Genomic DNA, 20,903 nt, shown 5'->3' on the forward strand with positions numbered 1-20,903 from the left:
GCCTTAGTCCCTGATGGCCTTAGTCCCTGATGGCCTTAGTCCCTGATGGCCTTAGTCTCTGATGGCCTTAGTCCCTGATGGCCTTAGTCCCTGATGGCCTTAGTCTCTGATGGCCTTAGTCCCTGATGGCCTTAGTCCCTGATGTCTTTTGGATCTGGTGCCTTGTGCTTTCCACATAACGTCGTACATGATGTTCAGTAACACTTCCCAAAGCGTGTGCTACAGTGATTCTACTAAAGTTATTTTCCTCGTAACTTGGACGAATTCAGTAAATGCTGTTGAGAGTCGATTTAGCAGAGCTAAAAACGTGTCTTCTCAGAATTCCTGTTTGTGTTAGAGGTGAAGGAAGTAAACATTTTCTCTGTCTCTCTCCTCACTTCCTGTCTTCCAGCGTAAACGCCTTGCATCAAATTACCTGGACAACCCACTCTTCCTATCAGTGAGAGGTAAAGCACATTTATATACTGACCCATCAACACAACTAGACAGGACTGGTGAAACACATTTATACTGACCCATCAACACAACTAGACAGGACTGGTAAAACACATTTATACTGACACCCATCAACACAACTAGACAGGACTGGTAAAACAAATTTATACTGACCCCCATCAACACAACTAGACAGGACTGGTAAAACACATTTATACTGACCCATCAACACAACTACACAGGACTGGTGAAACACATTTATACTGACCCATCAACACAACTAGACAGGACTGGTGAAACACATTTATACTGACCCATCAACACAACTAGACAGGACTGGTAAAGCACATTTATACTGACCCATCAACACAACTAGACAGGACTGGTGAAACACATTTATACTGACCCATCAACACAACTAGACAGGACTGGTGAAACACATTTATACTGACCCATCAACACAACTAGACAGGACTGGTAATACACATTTATACTGACCCATCAACACAACTAGACAGGACTGGTAAAGCACATTTATACTGGCCCATCAACACAACTAGACAGGACTGGTGAAACACATTTATACTGACCCATCAACACAACTAGACAGGACTGGTGAAACACATTTATACTGACCCATCAACACAACTAGACAGGACTGGTAAAACACATTTATACTGACCCATCAACACAACTAGACAGGACTGGTGAAACACATTTATACTGACCCAACAACACAACTAGACAGGACTGGTAAAACACATTTATACTGACCCATCAACACAACTAGACAGGACTGGTGAAACACATTTATACTGACCCATCAACACAACTAGACAGGACTGGTAAAACACATTTATACTGACCCATCAACACAACTAGACAGGACTGGTGAAACACATTTATACTGACCCATCAACACAACTAGACAGGACTGGTGAAACACATTTATACTGACCCATCAACACAACTAGACAGGACTGGTGAAACACATTTATACTGACCCATCAACACAACTAGACAGGACTGGTAAAACACATTTATACTGACCCATCAACACAACTACACAGGACTGGTGAAACACATTTATACTGACCCATCAACACAACTAGACAGGACTGGTGAAACACATTTATACTGACCCATCAACACAACTAGACAGGACTGGTAAAACACATTTATACTGGCCCATCAACACAACTAGACAGGACTGGTGAAACACATTTATATACTGACCCATCAACACAACTAGACAGGACTGGTGAAACACATTTATACTGACACCCATCAACACAACTAGACAGGACTGGTGAAACACATTTATACTGGCCCATCAACACAACTAGACAGGACTGGTGAAACACATTTATACTGACCCATCAACACAACTAGACAGGACTGGTGAAACACATTTATACTGACCCATCAACACAACTAGACAGGACTGGTAAAACACATTTATACTGGCCCATCAACACAACTACACAGGACTGGTGAAACACATTTATACTGGCCCATCAACACAACTAGACAGGACTGGTAAAACACATTTATACTGACCCATCAACACAACTACACAGGACTGGTGAAACACATTTATACTGGCCCATCAACACAACTAGACAGGACTGGTGAAACACATTTATACTGACCCATCAACACAACTAGACAGGACTGGTGAAACACATTTATATACTGACCCATCAACACAACTAGACAGGACTGGTGAAACACATTTATACTGACCCATCAACACAACTAGACAGGACTGGTAAAACACATTTATACTGACCCATCAACACAACTAGACAGGACTGGTGAAACACATTTATACTGACCCATCAACACAACTACACAGGACTGGTAAAACACATTTATACTGGCCCATCAACACAACTACACAGGACTGGTAAAACACATTTATACTGACCCATCAACACAACTAGACAGGACTGGTAAAACACATTTATACTGACCCATCAACACAACTAGACAGGACTGGTGAAACACATTTATACTGACCCATCAACACAACTAGACAGGACTGGTAAAGCACATTTATACTGACCCATCAACACAACTAGACAGGACTGGTAAAGCACATTTATACTGACCCATCAACACAGCTAGACAGGACTGGTAAAACACATTTATACTGACCCAACAACACAACTAGACAGGACTGGTAAAACACATTTATACTGACACCCATCAACACAACTAGACAGGACTGGTAAAGCACATTTATACTGACCCCCATCAACACAACTAGACAGGACTGGTAAAACACATTTATACTGACCCATCAACACAACTAGACAGGACTGGTAAAACACATTCATACGTCCCCGTCAAACACCACCTAAACGAACTGAGACAGGACTGGTAAAACCACATCACTGACTAACGACACTGGACTGTACAACACATTACGACCCATCAACACAACTAGACAGGACTGGTAAAACACATTATACTACCCACCCACACTAGACTAACTGCACACTTTTAACTGACCCATCAACACAACGCAAATGGTCACACATGTATGAAAACAACAACTAACAGAACTGGTAAAACACAATACTGACCCATCAACACAGCTAGACAGACTGGTAAAACACATTTATACTGACCCATCAACACAACTAGACAGGACTGGTAAAACACATGTATACTGACCCATCAACACAACTAGACAGGACTGGTAAAACACATTTATACTGACCCATCAACACAACTAGACAGACTGGTAAAACACATTTATACTGACACCATCACACAACTAGACAGGACTGGTAAACACATTTATACTGACCCATCAACACAACTAGACAGGACTGATAAAACACATTTATACTGACCCATCAACACAACTAGACAGGACTGGTAAAACACATTTATACTGACACCCATCAACACAACTAGACAGGACTGGTAAAGCACATTTATACTGACCCCCATCAACACAACTAGACAGGACTGGTAAAACACATTTATACTGACCCATCAACACAACTAGACAGGACTGGTAAAACACATTCATACGTCCCCATCAACACACCTAGACAGGACTGGTAAAACACATGTATACTGACCCATCACAACAACTAGACAGGGACTGTAAAAACCCATTTATACTGACCCCAATCAACACAACTAGACAGGACTGGTAAAACACATTGTATACTGACCCATCCAACACAACTAGACAGGACTGGTAAAACACATTTATACTCACCCATCAACACAACTAGACAGGACTGGTAAAACACACTTATACTCACCCATCAACACAACTAGACAGGACTGGTAAAACACATTCATACTGACCCCCATCAACACATCTAGACAGGACTGGTAAAACACATTTATACTGACCCATCAACACAACTAGGCAGGACTGGTAAAACACATTTATACATCCCCCATCAACACAACTAGACAGGACTGGTAAAACACATTTATACTGACCCCCATCAATACAACTAGACAGGACTGGTAAAACACATTTATACTGACCCATCAACACAACTAGACAGGACTGGTAAAAACACATTCATACTGACCCCCATCACACATCTAGACAGGACTGGTAAAACACATTTATACTGACCCATCAACACAACTAGACAGGACTGGTAAAACACATTTATACATCCCCCATCAACACAACTAGACAGGACTGGTAAACACATTTATACTGACCCCCATCAATACAACTAGACAGGACTGGTAAAACACATTTATACTGACCCATCAACACAACTAGACAGGACTGGTAAAACCTATTTATACTGACCCATCAACACAACTAGACAGGACTGGTAAAACACAGTTATACTGACCCATCAACACACTAGACAGGACTGTATTTATACTGACCCCATCAACACAACTAGACAGGACTGGTAAAAGCACATTTATACTGACCCATCAACACAACTAGACAGGACTGGGTAAAAACACATTTATACATCGACCCATCAACACAATCTAGACAGGACTGGTAAAAACCATTTATACTGACCCCATCAACTACAACTAGACAGGACTGGTAAACACATTTATACTGACCCCCATCAACACAACTAGACAGGACTGGTAATAACACATTATTACTGACCCATCAATACAACTAGACAGGACTGGTAAAGCACATTTATACTGACCCATCAACACAACTAGACAGGACTGGTAAAACACATTTATACTGACCCATCAACACAACTAGACAGGACTGGTAAAAACACATTTCATACTGACCCCATCAACACAACTAGACAGGACTGGTAAAACCCATTTATACTGACCCATCAACACAACTAGACAGGACTGGTAAAACACATTTATACTGACCCCCATCAACACAACTAGACAGGACTGGTAAAACACATTTATACTGACCCCCATCAATACAACTAGACAGGACTGGTAAAACACATTTATACTGACCCATCAACACAACTAGACAGGACTGGTAAAACCTATTTATACTGACCCATCAACACAACTAGACAGGACTGGTAAAACACATTTATACTGACCCATCAACACAACTAGACAGGACTGGTAAAACACATTTATACTGACCCCCATCAACACCACTAGACAGGACTGGTAAAACACATTTATACTGACCCATCAACACAACTAGACAGGACTGGTAAAACACATTTATACTGACCCATCAACACAACTAGACAGGACTGGTAATACACATTATACTGACCCATCAACACAACTAGACAGGACTGGTAAAGCACATTTATACTGACCCATCAACACAACTAGACAGGACTGGTGAAACACATTTATACTGACCCATCAACACAACTAGACAGGACTGGTGAAACACATTTATACTGACCCATCAACACAACTAGACAGGACTGGTAATACACATTTATACTGACCCATCAACAACAACTAGACAGGACTGGGTAAAGCACATTTATACTGGCCCATCAACACAACTAGACAGGACTGGTGAAACACATTTATACTGACCCATCAACACAACTAGACAGGACTGGTAAAACACATTTATACTGACCCATCAACACAACTAGACAGGACTGGTAAAACACATTTATACTGACCCATCAACACAACTAGACAGGACTGGTGAAACACATTTATACTGACCCAACAACACAACTAGACAGGACTTGTAAAACACATTTATACTGAACCATCAACACAACTAGACAGGACTGGTGAAACACATTTATACTGACCCATCACACAACTAGACAGGACTGGTAAACCACATTTATACTGACCCATCAACACAAACTAGACAGGACTGGTGAAACACACCTTTATACTGACCCATCAACACAACTAGACAGGACTGGTGAAACACATTTATACTGACCCATCAAACACAACTAGACAGGACTGGTGAAACACATTTATACTGACCCATCAACACAACTAGACAGGACTGGTAAAACACATTTATACTGACCCATCAACACAACTACACAGGACTGGTGAAACACATTTATACTGACCCATCAACACAACTAGACAGGACTGGTGAAACACATTTATACTGACCCATCAACACAACTAGACAGGACTGGTAAAACACATTTATACTGGCCCATCAACACAACTAGACAGGACTGGTGAAACACATTTATATACTGACCCATCAAACACAACTAGACAGGACTGGTGAAACACATTTATACTGACACCCATCAACACAACTAGACAGGACTGGTGAAACACATTTATACTGGCCCATCAACACAACTAGACAGGACTGGTGAAACACATTTATACTGACCCATCAACACAACTAGACAGGACTGGTGAAACACATTATACTGACCCATCAACACAACTAGACAGGACTGTAAAACACATTTATACTGGCCCATCAACACAACTACACAGGACTGGTGAAACACATTTATACTGGCCCATCAACACAACTAGACAGGACTGGTAAAACACATTTATACTGACCCATCACACAACTACACAGGACTGGTGAAACACATTTATACTGGCCCATCAACACAACTAGACAGGACTGGTGAAACACATTTATACTGACCCATCAACACAACTAGACAGGACTGGTGAAACACATTTATATACTGACCCATCAACACAACTAGACAGGACTGGTGAAACACATTTATACTGACCCATCAACACAACTAGACAGGACTGGTAAAACACATTTATACTGACCCATCAACACAACTAGACAGGACTGGTGAAACACATTTATACTGACCCATCAACACAACTACACAGGACTGGTAAAACACATTTATACTGGCCCATCAACACAACTACACAGGACTGGTAAAACACATTTATACTGACCCATCAACACAACTAGACAGGACTGGTAAAACACATTTATACTGACCCATCAACACAACTAGACAGGACTGGTAAAACACATTTATACTGACCCATCAACACAACTAGACAGGACTGGTAAAGCACATTTTATACTGACCCATCAACACAACTAGACAGGACTGGTAAAGCACATTTATACTGACCCATCAACACAGCTAGACAGGACTGGTAAAACACATTTATACTGACCCAACAACACAACTAGACAGGACTGGTAAAACACATTTATACTGACACCCATCAACACAACTAGACAGGACTGGTAAAGCACATTTATACTGACCCCCATCAACACAACTAGACAGGACTGGTAAAACACATTTATACTGACCCATCAACACAACTAGACAGGACTGGTAAAACACATTCATACGTCCCCATCAACACACCTAGACAGGACTGGTAAAACACATGTATACTGACCCATCAACACAACTAGACAGGACTGGTAAAACACATTTATACTGACCCATCAACACAACTAGACAGGACTGGTAAAACACATGTATACTGACCCATCAACACAGCTAGACAGGACTGGTAAAACACATTTATACTGACCCATCAACACAACTAGACAGGACTGGTAAAACACATGTATACTGACCCATCAACACAACTAGACAGGACTGGTAAAGCACATTTATACTGACCCATCAACACAGCTAGACAAGACTGGTAAAACACATTTATACTGACCCATCAACACAACTAGACAGGACTGGTAAAACACATTTATACTGACCCATCAACACAACTAGACAGGACTGATAAAACACATTTATACTGACCCATCAACACAACTAGACAGGACTGGTAAAACACATTTATACTGACACCCATCAACACAACTAGACAGGACTGGTAAAGCACATTTATACTGACCCCCATCAACACAACTAGACAGGACTGGTAAAACACATTTATACTGACCCATCAACACAACTAGACAGGACTGGTAAAACACATTCATACGTCCCCATCAACACACCTAGACAGGACTGGTAAAACACATGTATACTGACCCATCAACACAACTAGACAGGAATGATAAAAAACACATTTATACTGACCCATCAACACAACTAGACAGGACTGGTAAAACACATGTATACTGACCCATCAACACAACTAGACAGGACTGGTAAAACACATTTATACTGACCCATCAACACAACTAGACAGGACTGGTAAAACACATTTATACTGACCCATCAACACAACTAGACAGGACTGGTAAAACACATTCATACTGACCCCCATCAACACATCTAGACAGGACTGGTAAAACACATTTATACTGACCCATCAACACAACTAGGCAGGACTGGTAAAACACATTTATACATCCCCCATCAACACAACTAGACAGGACTGGTAAAACACATTTATACTGACCCCCATCAATACAACTAGACAGGACTGGTAAAACACATTTATACTGACCCATCAACACAACTAGACAGGACTGGTAAAACACATTCATACTGACCCCCATCAACACATCTAGACAGGACTGGTAAAACACATTTATACTGACCCATCAACACAACTAGACAGGACTGGTAAAACACATTTATACATCCCCCATCAACACAACTAGACAGGACTGGTAAAACACATTTATACTGACCCCCATCAATACAACTAGACAGGACTGGTAAAACACATTTATACTGACCCATCAACACAACTAGACAGGACTGGTAAAACCTATTTATACTGACCCATCAACACAACTAGACAGGACTGGTAAAACACAGTTATACTGACCCATCAACACAACTAGACAGGACTGGTAAAACACATTTATACTGACCCCCATCAACACAACTAGACAGGACTGGTAAAGCACATTTATACTGACCCCCATCAACACAACTAGACAGGACTGGTAAAACACATTTATACATCCCCCATCAACACATCTAGACAGGACTGGTAAAACACATTTATACTGACCCCCATCAATACAACTAGACAGGACTGGTAAAACACATTTATACTGACCCATCAACACAACTAGACAGGACTGGTAATACACATTTATACTGACCCATCAATACAACTAGACAGGACTGGTAAAGCACATTTATACTGACCCATCAACACAACTAGACAGGACTGGTAAAACACATTTATACTGACCCATCAACACAACTAGACAGGACTGGTAAAACCCATTTATACTGACCCATCAACACAACTAGACAGGACTGGTAAAACCCATTTATACTGACCCCCATCAACACAACTAGACAGGACTGGTAAAACACATTTATACTGACCCCCATCAATACAACTAGACAGGACTGGTAAAACACATTTATACTGACCCCATCAACACAACTAGACAGGACTGGTAAAACACTATTTATACTGACCCATCAACACAACTAGACAGGACTGGTTAAAAACCATTTATACTGACCCATCAACACAACTAGACAGGACTGGTAAAACACATTTATACTGACCCCCATCAACACCACTAGACAGGACTGGTAAAACACATTTATACTGACCCATCAACACAACTAGACAGGACTGGTAAAACACATTTATACTGACCCATCAACACAACTAGACAGGACTGGTAATACACATTTATACTGACCCATCAACACAACTAGACAGGACTGGTAAAACACATTTATACTGACCCATCAACACAACTAGACAGGACTGGTAAAACACAATTATACTGACCCATCAACACAACTAGACAGGACTGGTAAAACACATTCATACTGACCCATCAACACAACTAGACAGGACTGGTAAAACACATTTATACTGACCCATCAACACAACTAGACAGGACTGGTAAAACACATTTATACTGACACCCATCAACACAACTTGACAGGACTGGTAAAACACATTTATACTGACCCCCATCAACACAACTAGACAGGACAGCTAAAACACATTCATACTTACCCATCAATAAATTGCACATCTATAAACATTATAGCTGGACTTTGTGGTTGATCAGAAAGAGGTCCAGGCCACAGAGCTTGTACTGTAATCACACTGTATCCTACTAGACTAGAGCATGGACTGTAATTACACTGTATCCTACTAGACTAGAGCATGGACTGTAATTACACTGTATCCTACTAGACTAGAGCATGGACTGTAATTACACTGTATCCTACTAGACTAGAGCATGAACTGTAATTACACTGTATCCTACTAGACTAGAGCATGGACTGTAATTACACTGTATCCTACTAGACTAGAGCATGGACTGTAATCACACTGTATCCTTCTAGACTAGAGCATGGACTGTAATTACACTGCATCCTACTAGACTAGAGCATGGACTGTAATCACACTGCATCCTACTAGACTAGAGCATGGACTGTAATTACACTGCACCCTACTAGACTAGAGCATGGACTGTGATTACACTGTATCCTACTAGACTAGAGCATGGACTGTAATTACACTGTATCCTACTAGACTAGAGCATGGACTGTAATCACACTGTATCCTTCTAGACTAGAGCATGGACTGTAATTACACTGCATCCTACTAGACTAGAGCATGGACTGTAATCACACTGCATCCTACTAGACTAGAGCATGGACTGTAATTACACTGCACCCTACTAGACTAGAGCATGGACTGTGATTACACTGTATCCTACTAGACTAGAGCATGGACTGTAATTACACTGTATCCTACTAGACTAGAGCATGGACTGTAATCACACTGTATCCTACTAGACTAGAGCATGGACTGTAATCACACTGTATCCTACTAGACTAGAGCATGGACTGTAATCACACTGTATCCTTCTAGACTAGAGCATGGACTGTAATTACACTGCATCCTACTAGACTAGAGCATGGACTGTAATTACACTGTATCCTACTAGACTAGAGCATGGACTGTAATCACACTGTATCCTTCTAGACTAGAGCATGGACTGTAATCGCACTGTATCCTACTAGACTAGAGCATGGACTGTAATCACACTGTATCCTACTAGACTAGAGCATGGACTGTAATCACACTGCATCCTTCTAGACTAGAGCATGGACTGTAATCACACTGTATCCTACTAGACTAGAGCATGGACTGTAATCACACTGTATCCTACTAGACTAGAGCATGGACTGTAATCACACTGTATCCTTCTAGACTAGAGCATGGACTGTAATCACACTGTATCCTACTAGACTAGAGCATGGACTGTGTTGATCTGAGCTGAGTTCCCCAGAACAGAGATGTTGCAGGTCTGTTGCTTAATGTTTCCCGGTCTAAAACCCTGCTGCTGCCGCACCCCTCCCCCTCTCTGGCCCAAACCCGCTGCTCAACCCCCATATGTCTTCACCTGTTGTCGGCGACTAACCTGTTATCTGCTTCCTGTGTTACGCACGCTAGCCACTGGGGACTACAGATGGAAGGTACGTACTGGAGCATGACGTGAATACAGCTAGGACTGTAGATAGTGGTGTTGTAGTGTTGTATACTGTAGATAGTGGTGTTGTAGTGTTGTATACTGTAGATAGTGGTGTTGTAGTGTTGTATACTGTAGATAGTGGTGTTGTAGTGTTGTATACTGTAGATAGTGGTGTTGTAGTGTGGTATACTGTAGATAGTGGTGTTGTATACTGTAGATAGTGGTGTTGTATACTGTAGATAGTGGTGTTGTAGTGTTGTATACTGTAGATAGTGGTGTTGTAGTGTTGTATACTGTAGATAGTGGTGTTGTATACTGTAGATAGTGGTGTTGTAGTGTTGTATACTGTAGATAGTGGTGTTGTACTGTGGTATACTGTAGATAGTGGTGTTGTAGTGTTGAATACTGTAGATAGTGGTGTTGTATACTGTAGATAGTGGTGTTGTAGTGTTGTATACTGTAGATAGTGGTGTTGTATACTGTAGATAGTGGTGTTGTAGTGTTTTATACTGTAGATAGTGGTGTTGTAGTGTTGTATACTCTAGATAGTGGTGTTGTAGTGTGGTATACTGTATATAGTGGTGTTGTGGTGTTGTATACTGTAGATAGTGGTGTTGTATACTGTAGATAGTGGTGTTGTATACTGTAGATAGTGGTGTTGTAGTGTTTTATACTATAGATAGTGGTGTTGTATACTGTAGATAGTGGTGTTGTATACTGTAGATAGTGGTGTTGTAGTGTTGTATACTGTAGATAGTGGTGTTGTAGTGTGGTATACTGTAGATAGTGGTGTTGTAGTGTTGTATACTGTAGATAGTGGTGTTGTAGTGTTGTATACTGTAGATAGTGGTGTTGTATACTGTAGATAGTGGTGTTGTAGTGTTGTATACTGTAGATAGTGGTGTTGTAGTGTTGTATACTGTAGATAGTGGTGTTCTAGTGTTGTATACTGTAGATAGTGGTGTTGTAGTGTTGTATACTGTAGATAGTGGTGTTGTAGTGTTGTACACTGTAGATAGTGGTGTTGTAGTGTTGTATACTGTAGATAGTGGTGTTGTAGTGTTGTATACTGTAGATAGTGGTGTTGTAGTGTTGTATACTGTAGATAGTGGTGTTGTAGTGTTGTATACTCTAGATAGTGGTGTTGTAGTGTTGTATACTGTAGATAGTGGTGTTGTAGTGTTGTATACTGTAGATAGTGGTGTTGTACTGTGGTATACTGTAGATAGTGGTGTTGTAGTGTTGTATACTGTAGATAGTGGTGTTGTATACTGTAGATAGTGGTGTTGTAGTGTTGTATACTGTAGATAGTGGTGTTGTAGTGTGGTAAACTGTTGATAGTGGTGTTGTATACTGTAGATAGTGGTGTTGTAGTGTTGTATACTGTAGATAGTGGTGTTGTAGTGTTGTATACTGTAGATAGTGGTGTTGTAGTGTTGTATACTGTAGATAGTGGTGTTGTAGTGTTGTATACTGTAGATAGTGGTGTTGTAGTGTTGTATACTGTAGATAGTGGTGTTGTATACTGTAGATAGTGGTGTTGTAGTGTTGTATACTGTAGATAGTGGTGTTGTAGTGTTGTATACTGTAGATAGTGGTGTTGTATACTGTAGATAGTGGTGTAGCAAATTTAGCAAATTTAGACAGATATTCTCCTTCCTGCCTCTGGAGTAGTATTTCCAGCAGACATTTGAGAGATGAGGGGATGATGTAATCAGAGAGATGAGGGGACGATGTAATCAGAGAGACGAGGGAACGATGAGGGACGATGTAATCAGAGAGATGAGGGGACGATGTAATCAGAGAGATGAGGGGACGATGAGGGACGATGTAATCAGAGAGATGAGGGACGATGAGGGACAATGTAATCAGAGAGATGAGGGGACGATGTAATCAGAGAGATGAGGGGACGATGTAACCAGAGAGATGAGGGGACGATGTAATCAGAGAGATGAGGGACGATGTAATCAGAGAGACGAGGGGACGATGTAATCAGAGAGATGATGTAATCAGAGAGATGAGGGGACGATGTAATCGGAGAGATGAGGGGACGATGTAATCAGAGAGACGAGGGGACGATGTAATCGGAGAGATGAGGGGACGATGTAATCAGAGAGACGAGGGGACGATGTAATCAGAGAGATGAGGGACGATGAGGGACGATGTAATCAGAGAGATGAGGGACGATGAGGGACGATGTAATCAGAGAGATGAGGGACGATGTAATCGGAGAGATGAGGGGACGATGTAATCAGAGAGACGAGGGGACGATGTAATCAGAGAGATGAGGGACGATGAGGGACGATGTAATCAGAGAGATGAGGGATGATGTAATCAGAGAGATGATGTAATCAGAGAGATGAGGGGACGATGTAATCAGAGAGATGAGGGACGATGTAATCGGAGAGATGAGGGGACGATGTAATCAGAGAGACGAGGGGACGATGTAATCAGAGAGATGAGGGACGATGTAATCAGAGAGATGAGGGGACGATGTAATCAGAGAGATGAGGGGACGATGTAACCAGAGAGACGAGGGACGATGAGGGACGATGTAATCAGAGAGATGATGGGGACGATGTAATCAGAGAGATGAGGGGACGATGTAACCAGAGAGACGAGGGACGATGAGGGACGATGTAATCAGAGAGATGAGGGGACGATGTAATCAGAGAGATGAGGGGACGATGTAATCAGAGAGATGAGGGGACGATGTAATCAGAGAGATGAGGGGACGATGTAACCAGAGAGATGAGGGGACGATGTAACCAGAGAGACGAGGGACGATGAGGGACGATGTAATCAGAGAGATGAGGGGACGATGTAATCAGAGAGATGAGGGACGATGTAATCAGAGAGATGATGTAATCAGAGAGATGAGGGGACGATGTAATCAGAGAGACGATGTAATCAGAGAGACGAGGGACGATGTAATCAGAGAGATGAGGGGACGATGTAATCAGAGAGATGAGGGGACGATGTAATCAGAGAGATGAGGGGACGATGTAACCAGAGAGACGAGGGACGATGAGGGACGATGTAATCAGAGAGATGAGGGGACGATGTAATCAGAGAGATGAGGGGACGATGTAACCAGAGAGACGAGGGACGATGAGGGACGATGTAATCAGAGAGATGAGGGGACGATGTAATCAGAGAGATGAGGGGACGATGTAATCAGAGAGATGAGGGGACGATGTAATCAGAGAGATGAGGGGACGATGTAACCAGAGAGATGAGGGGACGATGTAACCAGAGAGACGAGGGACGATGAGGGACGATGTAATCAGAGAGATGAGGGGACGATGTAATCAGAGAGATGAGGGACGATGTAATCAGAGAGATGATGTAATCAGAGAGATGAGGGGACGATGTAATCAGAGAGACGATGTAATCAGAGAGACGAGGGACGATGTAATCAGAGAGATGAGGGGACGATGTAATCAGAGAGATGAGGGGACGATGTAATCAGAGAGATGAGGGGACGATGTAACCAGAGAGACGAGGGGACGATGAGGGACGATGTAATCAGAGAGATGAGGGGACGATGTAATCAGAGAGATGAGGGGACGATGTAATCAGAGAGATGAGGGGACGATGTAACCAGAGAGACGAGGGGACGATGTAAACAGAGAGATGAGGGGACGATGTAACCAGAGAGACGAGGGGACGATGTAAACAGAGAGATGAGGGGACGATGTAATCAGAGGGATGAGGGGACGATGTAAACAGAGAGATATCCATTGTGTCACTGGATCAATCAATCAATCATTCAATACTTTACAGTGGATCTACAGTCACTGTAGATCCACTGAAAAAGTGGAAGTTGTTTAGACTTGACGTGACTGTGGTATTGAATGGCAGGTGGAATGGAAGCACTAACAGCTATGTGTCCTGACCGTCTGACTGTGTGTCTGTCTGACAGGAAGAGCTGGAGCATGACGACCACTGCTCTGTGTGCAAGGAGGAAGGAGAGCTGCAGCTATGCCACAACTGTCCCAGAGCCTACCACCCTGACTGCCTGCACCCACCTCTCAGAACACCGCCCCGGGGGGTCTGGGTCTGCACCAAGTGTCAGAAGAAGGTGAGAAGCTAGAGAGGGGAAATACATCTGGTTGGGTTAGAACGGATACTTTGTAATGCTACAGCAACATCTTAAGACTATAACAACACTACTGAATGATATCTACTGACTATAACAACACTACTGAATGATATGACTATAACAACACTACTGAATGATATCTGACTATAACAACACTACTGAATGATATCTGACTATAACAACACTACTGAATGATATCTGACTATAACAACACTACTGAATGATATCTGACTATAACAACACTACTGAATGATATCTGACTATAACAACACTACTGAATGATATCTGCTGATTATAACAACACTACTGAATGACATCTGACTATAACAACACTACTGAATGATATCTGACTATAACAACACTACTGAATGATATCTGACTATAACAACACTACTGAATGACATCTGACTATAACAACACTACTGAATGATATCTGACTATAACAACACTACTGAATGATATCTGCTGATTATAACAACACTACTGAATGACATCTGACTATAACAACACTACTGAATGATATCTGACTATAACAACACTACTGAATGATATCTGACTATAACAACACTACTGAATGATATGACTATAACAACACTACTGTATGATATCTGACTATAACAACACTACTGAATGATATCTGACTATAACAACACTACTGAATGATATGACTATAACAACACTACTGAATGACATCTGACTATAACAACACTACTGAATGATATCTGACTATAACAACACTACTGAATGATATCTACTGACTATAACAACACTACTGAATGATATCTGACTATAACAACACTACTGAATGATATCTGACTATAACAGCACTACTGAATGATATCTGCTGACTATAACAACACTACTGAATGATATCTGACTATAACAACACTACTGAATGATATCTGCTGACTATAACAACACTACTGAATGATATCTGACTATAACAACACTACTGAATGACATCTGACTATAACAACACTACTGAATGATATCTGACTATAACAACACTACTGAATGATATCTGCTGATTATAACAACACTACTGAATGACATCTGACTATAACAACACTACTGAATGATATCTGACTATAACAACACTACTGAATGATATCTGCTGATTATAACAACACTACTGAATGATATCTGACTATAACAACACTACTGAATGATATCTGACTATAACAACACTACTGAATGACATCTGACTATAACAACACTACTGAATGATATCTGACTATAACAACACTACTGAATGATATCTGACTATAACAACACTACTGAATGATATGACTATAACAACACTACTGAATGATATCTGACTATAACAACACTACTGAATGATATCTGCTGACTATAACAACACTACTGAATGATATCTGACTATAACAACACTACTGAATGATATCTACTGACTATAACAACACTACTGAATGATATCTGACTATAACAACACTACTGAATGATATCTGACTATAACAGCACTACTGAATGATATCTGACTATAACAACACTACTGAATGATATCTGCTGACTATAACAACACTACTGAATGATATCTGACTATAACAACACTACTGAATGACATCTGACTATAACAACACTACTGAATGATATCTGACTATAACAACACTACTGAATGATATCTGCTGACTATAACAACACTACTGAATGATATGACTATAACAACACTACTGAATGATATCTGCTGACTATAACAACACTACTGAATGATATCTGCTGACTATAACAACACTACTGAATGATATCTGACTATAACAACACTACTGAATGATATCTACTGATTATAACAACACTACTGAATGATATCTGACTATAACAACACTACTGAATGATATCTGACTATAACAACACTACTGAATGATATCTACTGATTATAACAACACTACTGAATGATATCTGACTATAACAACACTACTGAATGATATCTGACTATAACAACACTACTGAATGATATCTGACTATAACAACACTACTGATTGTAGTTTATGAAGGGAAGGTAACTGTTTCCATTGTCCTCCATTTTATAAACTTGTGTTTTCCTTCGTCCTGAAGGTTCTGAACAAAGAGAACATGTCGTGGCCACAGAACTTCGTCCAGTCCTATGTTACACACAAGACGGGTGAGAATGGACTCCTTTACTTAGCTGGCATGTGGCAGATGGGCCTGCAGTGTGTGTGTTATGCTGTGTTAATGCTAGAGGTATTGTGTGTGTGTGTGTGTGTGTGATGCTGTGTTAATGCTAGGTGTATTGTGTGTGTGTGTGTGTGTGTGTGTGTGTGATGCTGTGTTAATGCTAGAGGTATTGTGTGTGTGTGTGTGTGTTATGCTGTGTTAATGCTAGGTGTATTGTGTGTGTGTGTGTGTGTGTGTGTGTGTGTGTGATGCTGTGTTAATGCTAGGTGTATTGTGTGTTTAGTGAGAGAGGGGGAGAAGAGGAGTTTGTGTGTGTGTGTGTGTGTGTGTGATGCTGTGTTAATGCTAGGTGTATTGTGTGTGTGTGTGTGTGTGATGCTGTGTTAATGCTAGGTGTATTGTGTGTTTAGTGAGAGAGGGGGAGAAGAGGAGTTTGTGTGTGTGTGTGTGTGTGTGTGTGTGTGTGTGTGTGTGTGTGTGATGCTGTGTTAATGCTAGGTGTATTGTGTGTGTGTGTGTGTGTGTGAGATGCTGTGTTAATGCTAGGTGTATTGTGTGTGTGTGTGTGATGCTGTGTTAATGCTAGGTGTGTGTGTGTGTGTGTGTGTGATGCTGTGTTAATGCTAGGTGTATTGTGTGTTTAGTGAGAGAGGGGGAGAAGAGGAGTTTGCTCAGGAGGAATGTAGAGCTGAAGAAGGAGTGTGCTCACCTGGAGGAGCAGGACCAACAACTCAGCAAGTCCCTCACGGTATGACCTCTGAACTCTGACCCGCTCACAACACAGTACAGCAGGACCAACCAATCAGCAAGTCCCTCACGGTATGACCTCTGAACTCTGACCCGCTCACAACACAGTACAGCAGGACCAACCAATCAGCAAGTCCCTCACGGTATGACCTCTGAACTCTGACCCGCTCACAACACAGTACAGCAGGACCAACCAATCAGCAAGTCCCTCACGGTATGACCTCTGACCCTCTGACCCAACACAAACAAACACGCAATATGTACCCTAGACTAGGTTAACCCCTCTCTCATACTTAGAATGTGGTTTTACCACACTGCAAGTTTGATTGAATTACAGACAGAGATCCTGCATATAATGTTGAGATTTGTCTCCACCTTATCAATGGGAGGCGTTGACCCAAAGGTGTGAAGGCAGGTGGTCTGCTTATCGCTGTATTCCCGCGTGGACAGATTACTACTACTGGTGGTCTGCTTATCGCTGTATTCCCGCATGGACAGATTACTACTACTACTGGTGGTCTGCTTATCGCTGTATTCCCGCGTGGACAGATTTACTACTACTACTACTGGTGGTCTGCTTATCGCTGTATTCCCGCGTGGACAGATTACTACTACTGGTGGTCTGCTTATCGCTGTATTCCCGCGTGGACAGATTTACTACTACTACTGGTGGTCTGCTTATCGCTGTATTCCCGCGTGGACAGATTTACTACTACTACTGGTGGTCTGCTTATCGCTGTATTCCCGCGTGGACAGATTACTACTACTACTGGTGGTCTGCTTATCGCTGTATTCCCGCGTGGACAGATTTACTACTACTACTGGTGGTCTGCTTATCGCTGTATTCCCGCGTGGACAGATTTACTACTACTGGTGGTCTGCTTATCGCTGTATTCCCGCGTGGACAGATTACTACTACTGGTGGTCTGCTTATCGCTGTATTCCCGCGTGGACAGATTTACTACTACTACTGGTGGTCTGCTTATCGCTGTATTCCCGCGTGGACAGATTTACTACTACTACTGGTGGTCTGCTTATCGCTGTATTCCCGCGTGGACAGATTACTACTACTGGTGGTCTGCTTATCGCTGTATTCCCGCGTGGACAGATTTACTACTACTACTGGTGGTCTGCTTATCGCTGTATTCCCGCGTGGACAGATTTACTACTACTGGTGGTCTGCTTATCGCTGTATTCCCGCGTGGACAGATTTACTACTACTACTGGTGGTCTGCTTATCGCTGTATTCCCGCGTGGACAGATTTACTACTACTACTACTGGTGGTCTGCTTATCGCTGTATTCCCGCGTGGACAGATTTACTACTACTACTGGTGGTCTGCTTATCGCTGTATTCCCGCGTGGACAGATTTACTACTACTACAGGTGGTCTGCTTATCGCTGTATTCCCGCGTGGACAGATTTACTACTACTACTGGTGGTCTGCTTATCGCTGTATTCCCGCGTGGACAGATTTACTACTACTGGTGGTCTGCTTATCGCTGTATTCCCGCGTGGACAGATTTACTACTACTACAGGTGGTCTGCTTATCGCTGTATTCCCGCGTGGACAGATTACTACTACTACAGGTGGTCTGCTTATCGCTGTATTTCCGCGTGGACAGATTACTACTACTGGTGGTCTGCTTATCGCTGTATTCCCGCGTGGACAGATTTACTACTACTACAGGTGGTCTGCTTATCGCTGTATTCCCGCGTGGACAGATTTACTACTACTACAGGTGGTCTGCTTATCGCTGTATTCCCGCGTGGACAGATTTACTACTACTACTGGTGGTCTGCTTATCGCTGTATTCCCGCGTGGACAGATTACTACTACTACTACTACTGGTGGTCTGCTTATCGCTGTATTCCCGCGTGGACAGATTTACTACTACTACTGGTGGTCTGCTTATCGCTGTATTCCCGCGTGGACAGATTTACTACTACTACTGGTGGTCTGCTTATCGCTGTATTCCCGCGTGGACAGATTTACTACTACTGGTGGTCTGCTTATCGCTGTATTCCCGCGTGGACAGATTTACTACTACTACTGGTGGTCTGCTTATCGCTGTATTCCCGCGTGGACAGATTTACTACTACTACTGGTGGTCTGCTTATCGCTGTATTCCCGCGTGGACAGATTACTACTACTACTGGTGGTCTGCTTATCGCTGTATTCCCGCGTGGACAGATTTACTACTACTACTACTGGTGGTCTGCTTATCGCTGTATTCCCGCGTGGACAGATTACTACTACTACTGGTGGTCTGCTTATCGCTGTATTCCCGCGTGGACAGATTTACTACTACTACTGGTGGTCTGCTTATCGCTGTATTCCCGCGTGGACAGATTTACTACTACTACTACTGGTGGTCTGCTTATCGCTGTATTCCCGCGTGGACAGATTTACTACTACTGGTGGTCTGCTTATCGCTGTATTCCCGCGTGGACAGATTTACTACTACTACTGGTGGTCTGCTTATCGCTGTATTCCCGCGTGGACAGATTACTACTACTACTGGTGGTCTGCTTATCGCTGTATTCCCGCGTGGACAGATTACTACTACTACTGGTGGTCTGCTTATCGCTGTATTCCCGCGTGGACAGATTTACTACTACTACTACAGGTGGTCTGCTTATCGCTGTATTCCCG

At 42.1% G+C, this 20,903-nt stretch overlaps 1 protein-coding gene across 1 annotated transcript in view; it reads left to right on the top strand.

The window, feature by feature from the left end:
• LOC115183147 (PHD finger protein 21B) overlaps positions 1-20,903 on the top strand; it is a 45,551-nt gene that overhangs the window by 19,910 nt on the left and 4,738 nt on the right. The window contains exons 7-11 of the mRNA XM_029744474.1: positions 392-446; positions 11,224-11,246; positions 15,168-15,326; positions 17,421-17,487; positions 18,146-18,249. Of these exons, the coding sequence (XP_029600334.1) occupies positions 392-446; positions 11,224-11,246; positions 15,168-15,326; positions 17,421-17,487; positions 18,146-18,249 (408 nt within the window). The remainder of the gene's footprint in view (positions 1-391; positions 447-11,223; positions 11,247-15,167; positions 15,327-17,420; positions 17,488-18,145; positions 18,250-20,903) is intronic.

The sequence above is a fragment of the Salmo trutta genome, unplaced genomic scaffold (assembly GCF_901001165.1).
Source record: "Salmo trutta unplaced genomic scaffold, fSalTru1.1, whole genome shotgun sequence".
NCBI lineage: Eukaryota > Metazoa > Chordata > Actinopteri > Salmoniformes > Salmonidae > Salmo > Salmo trutta.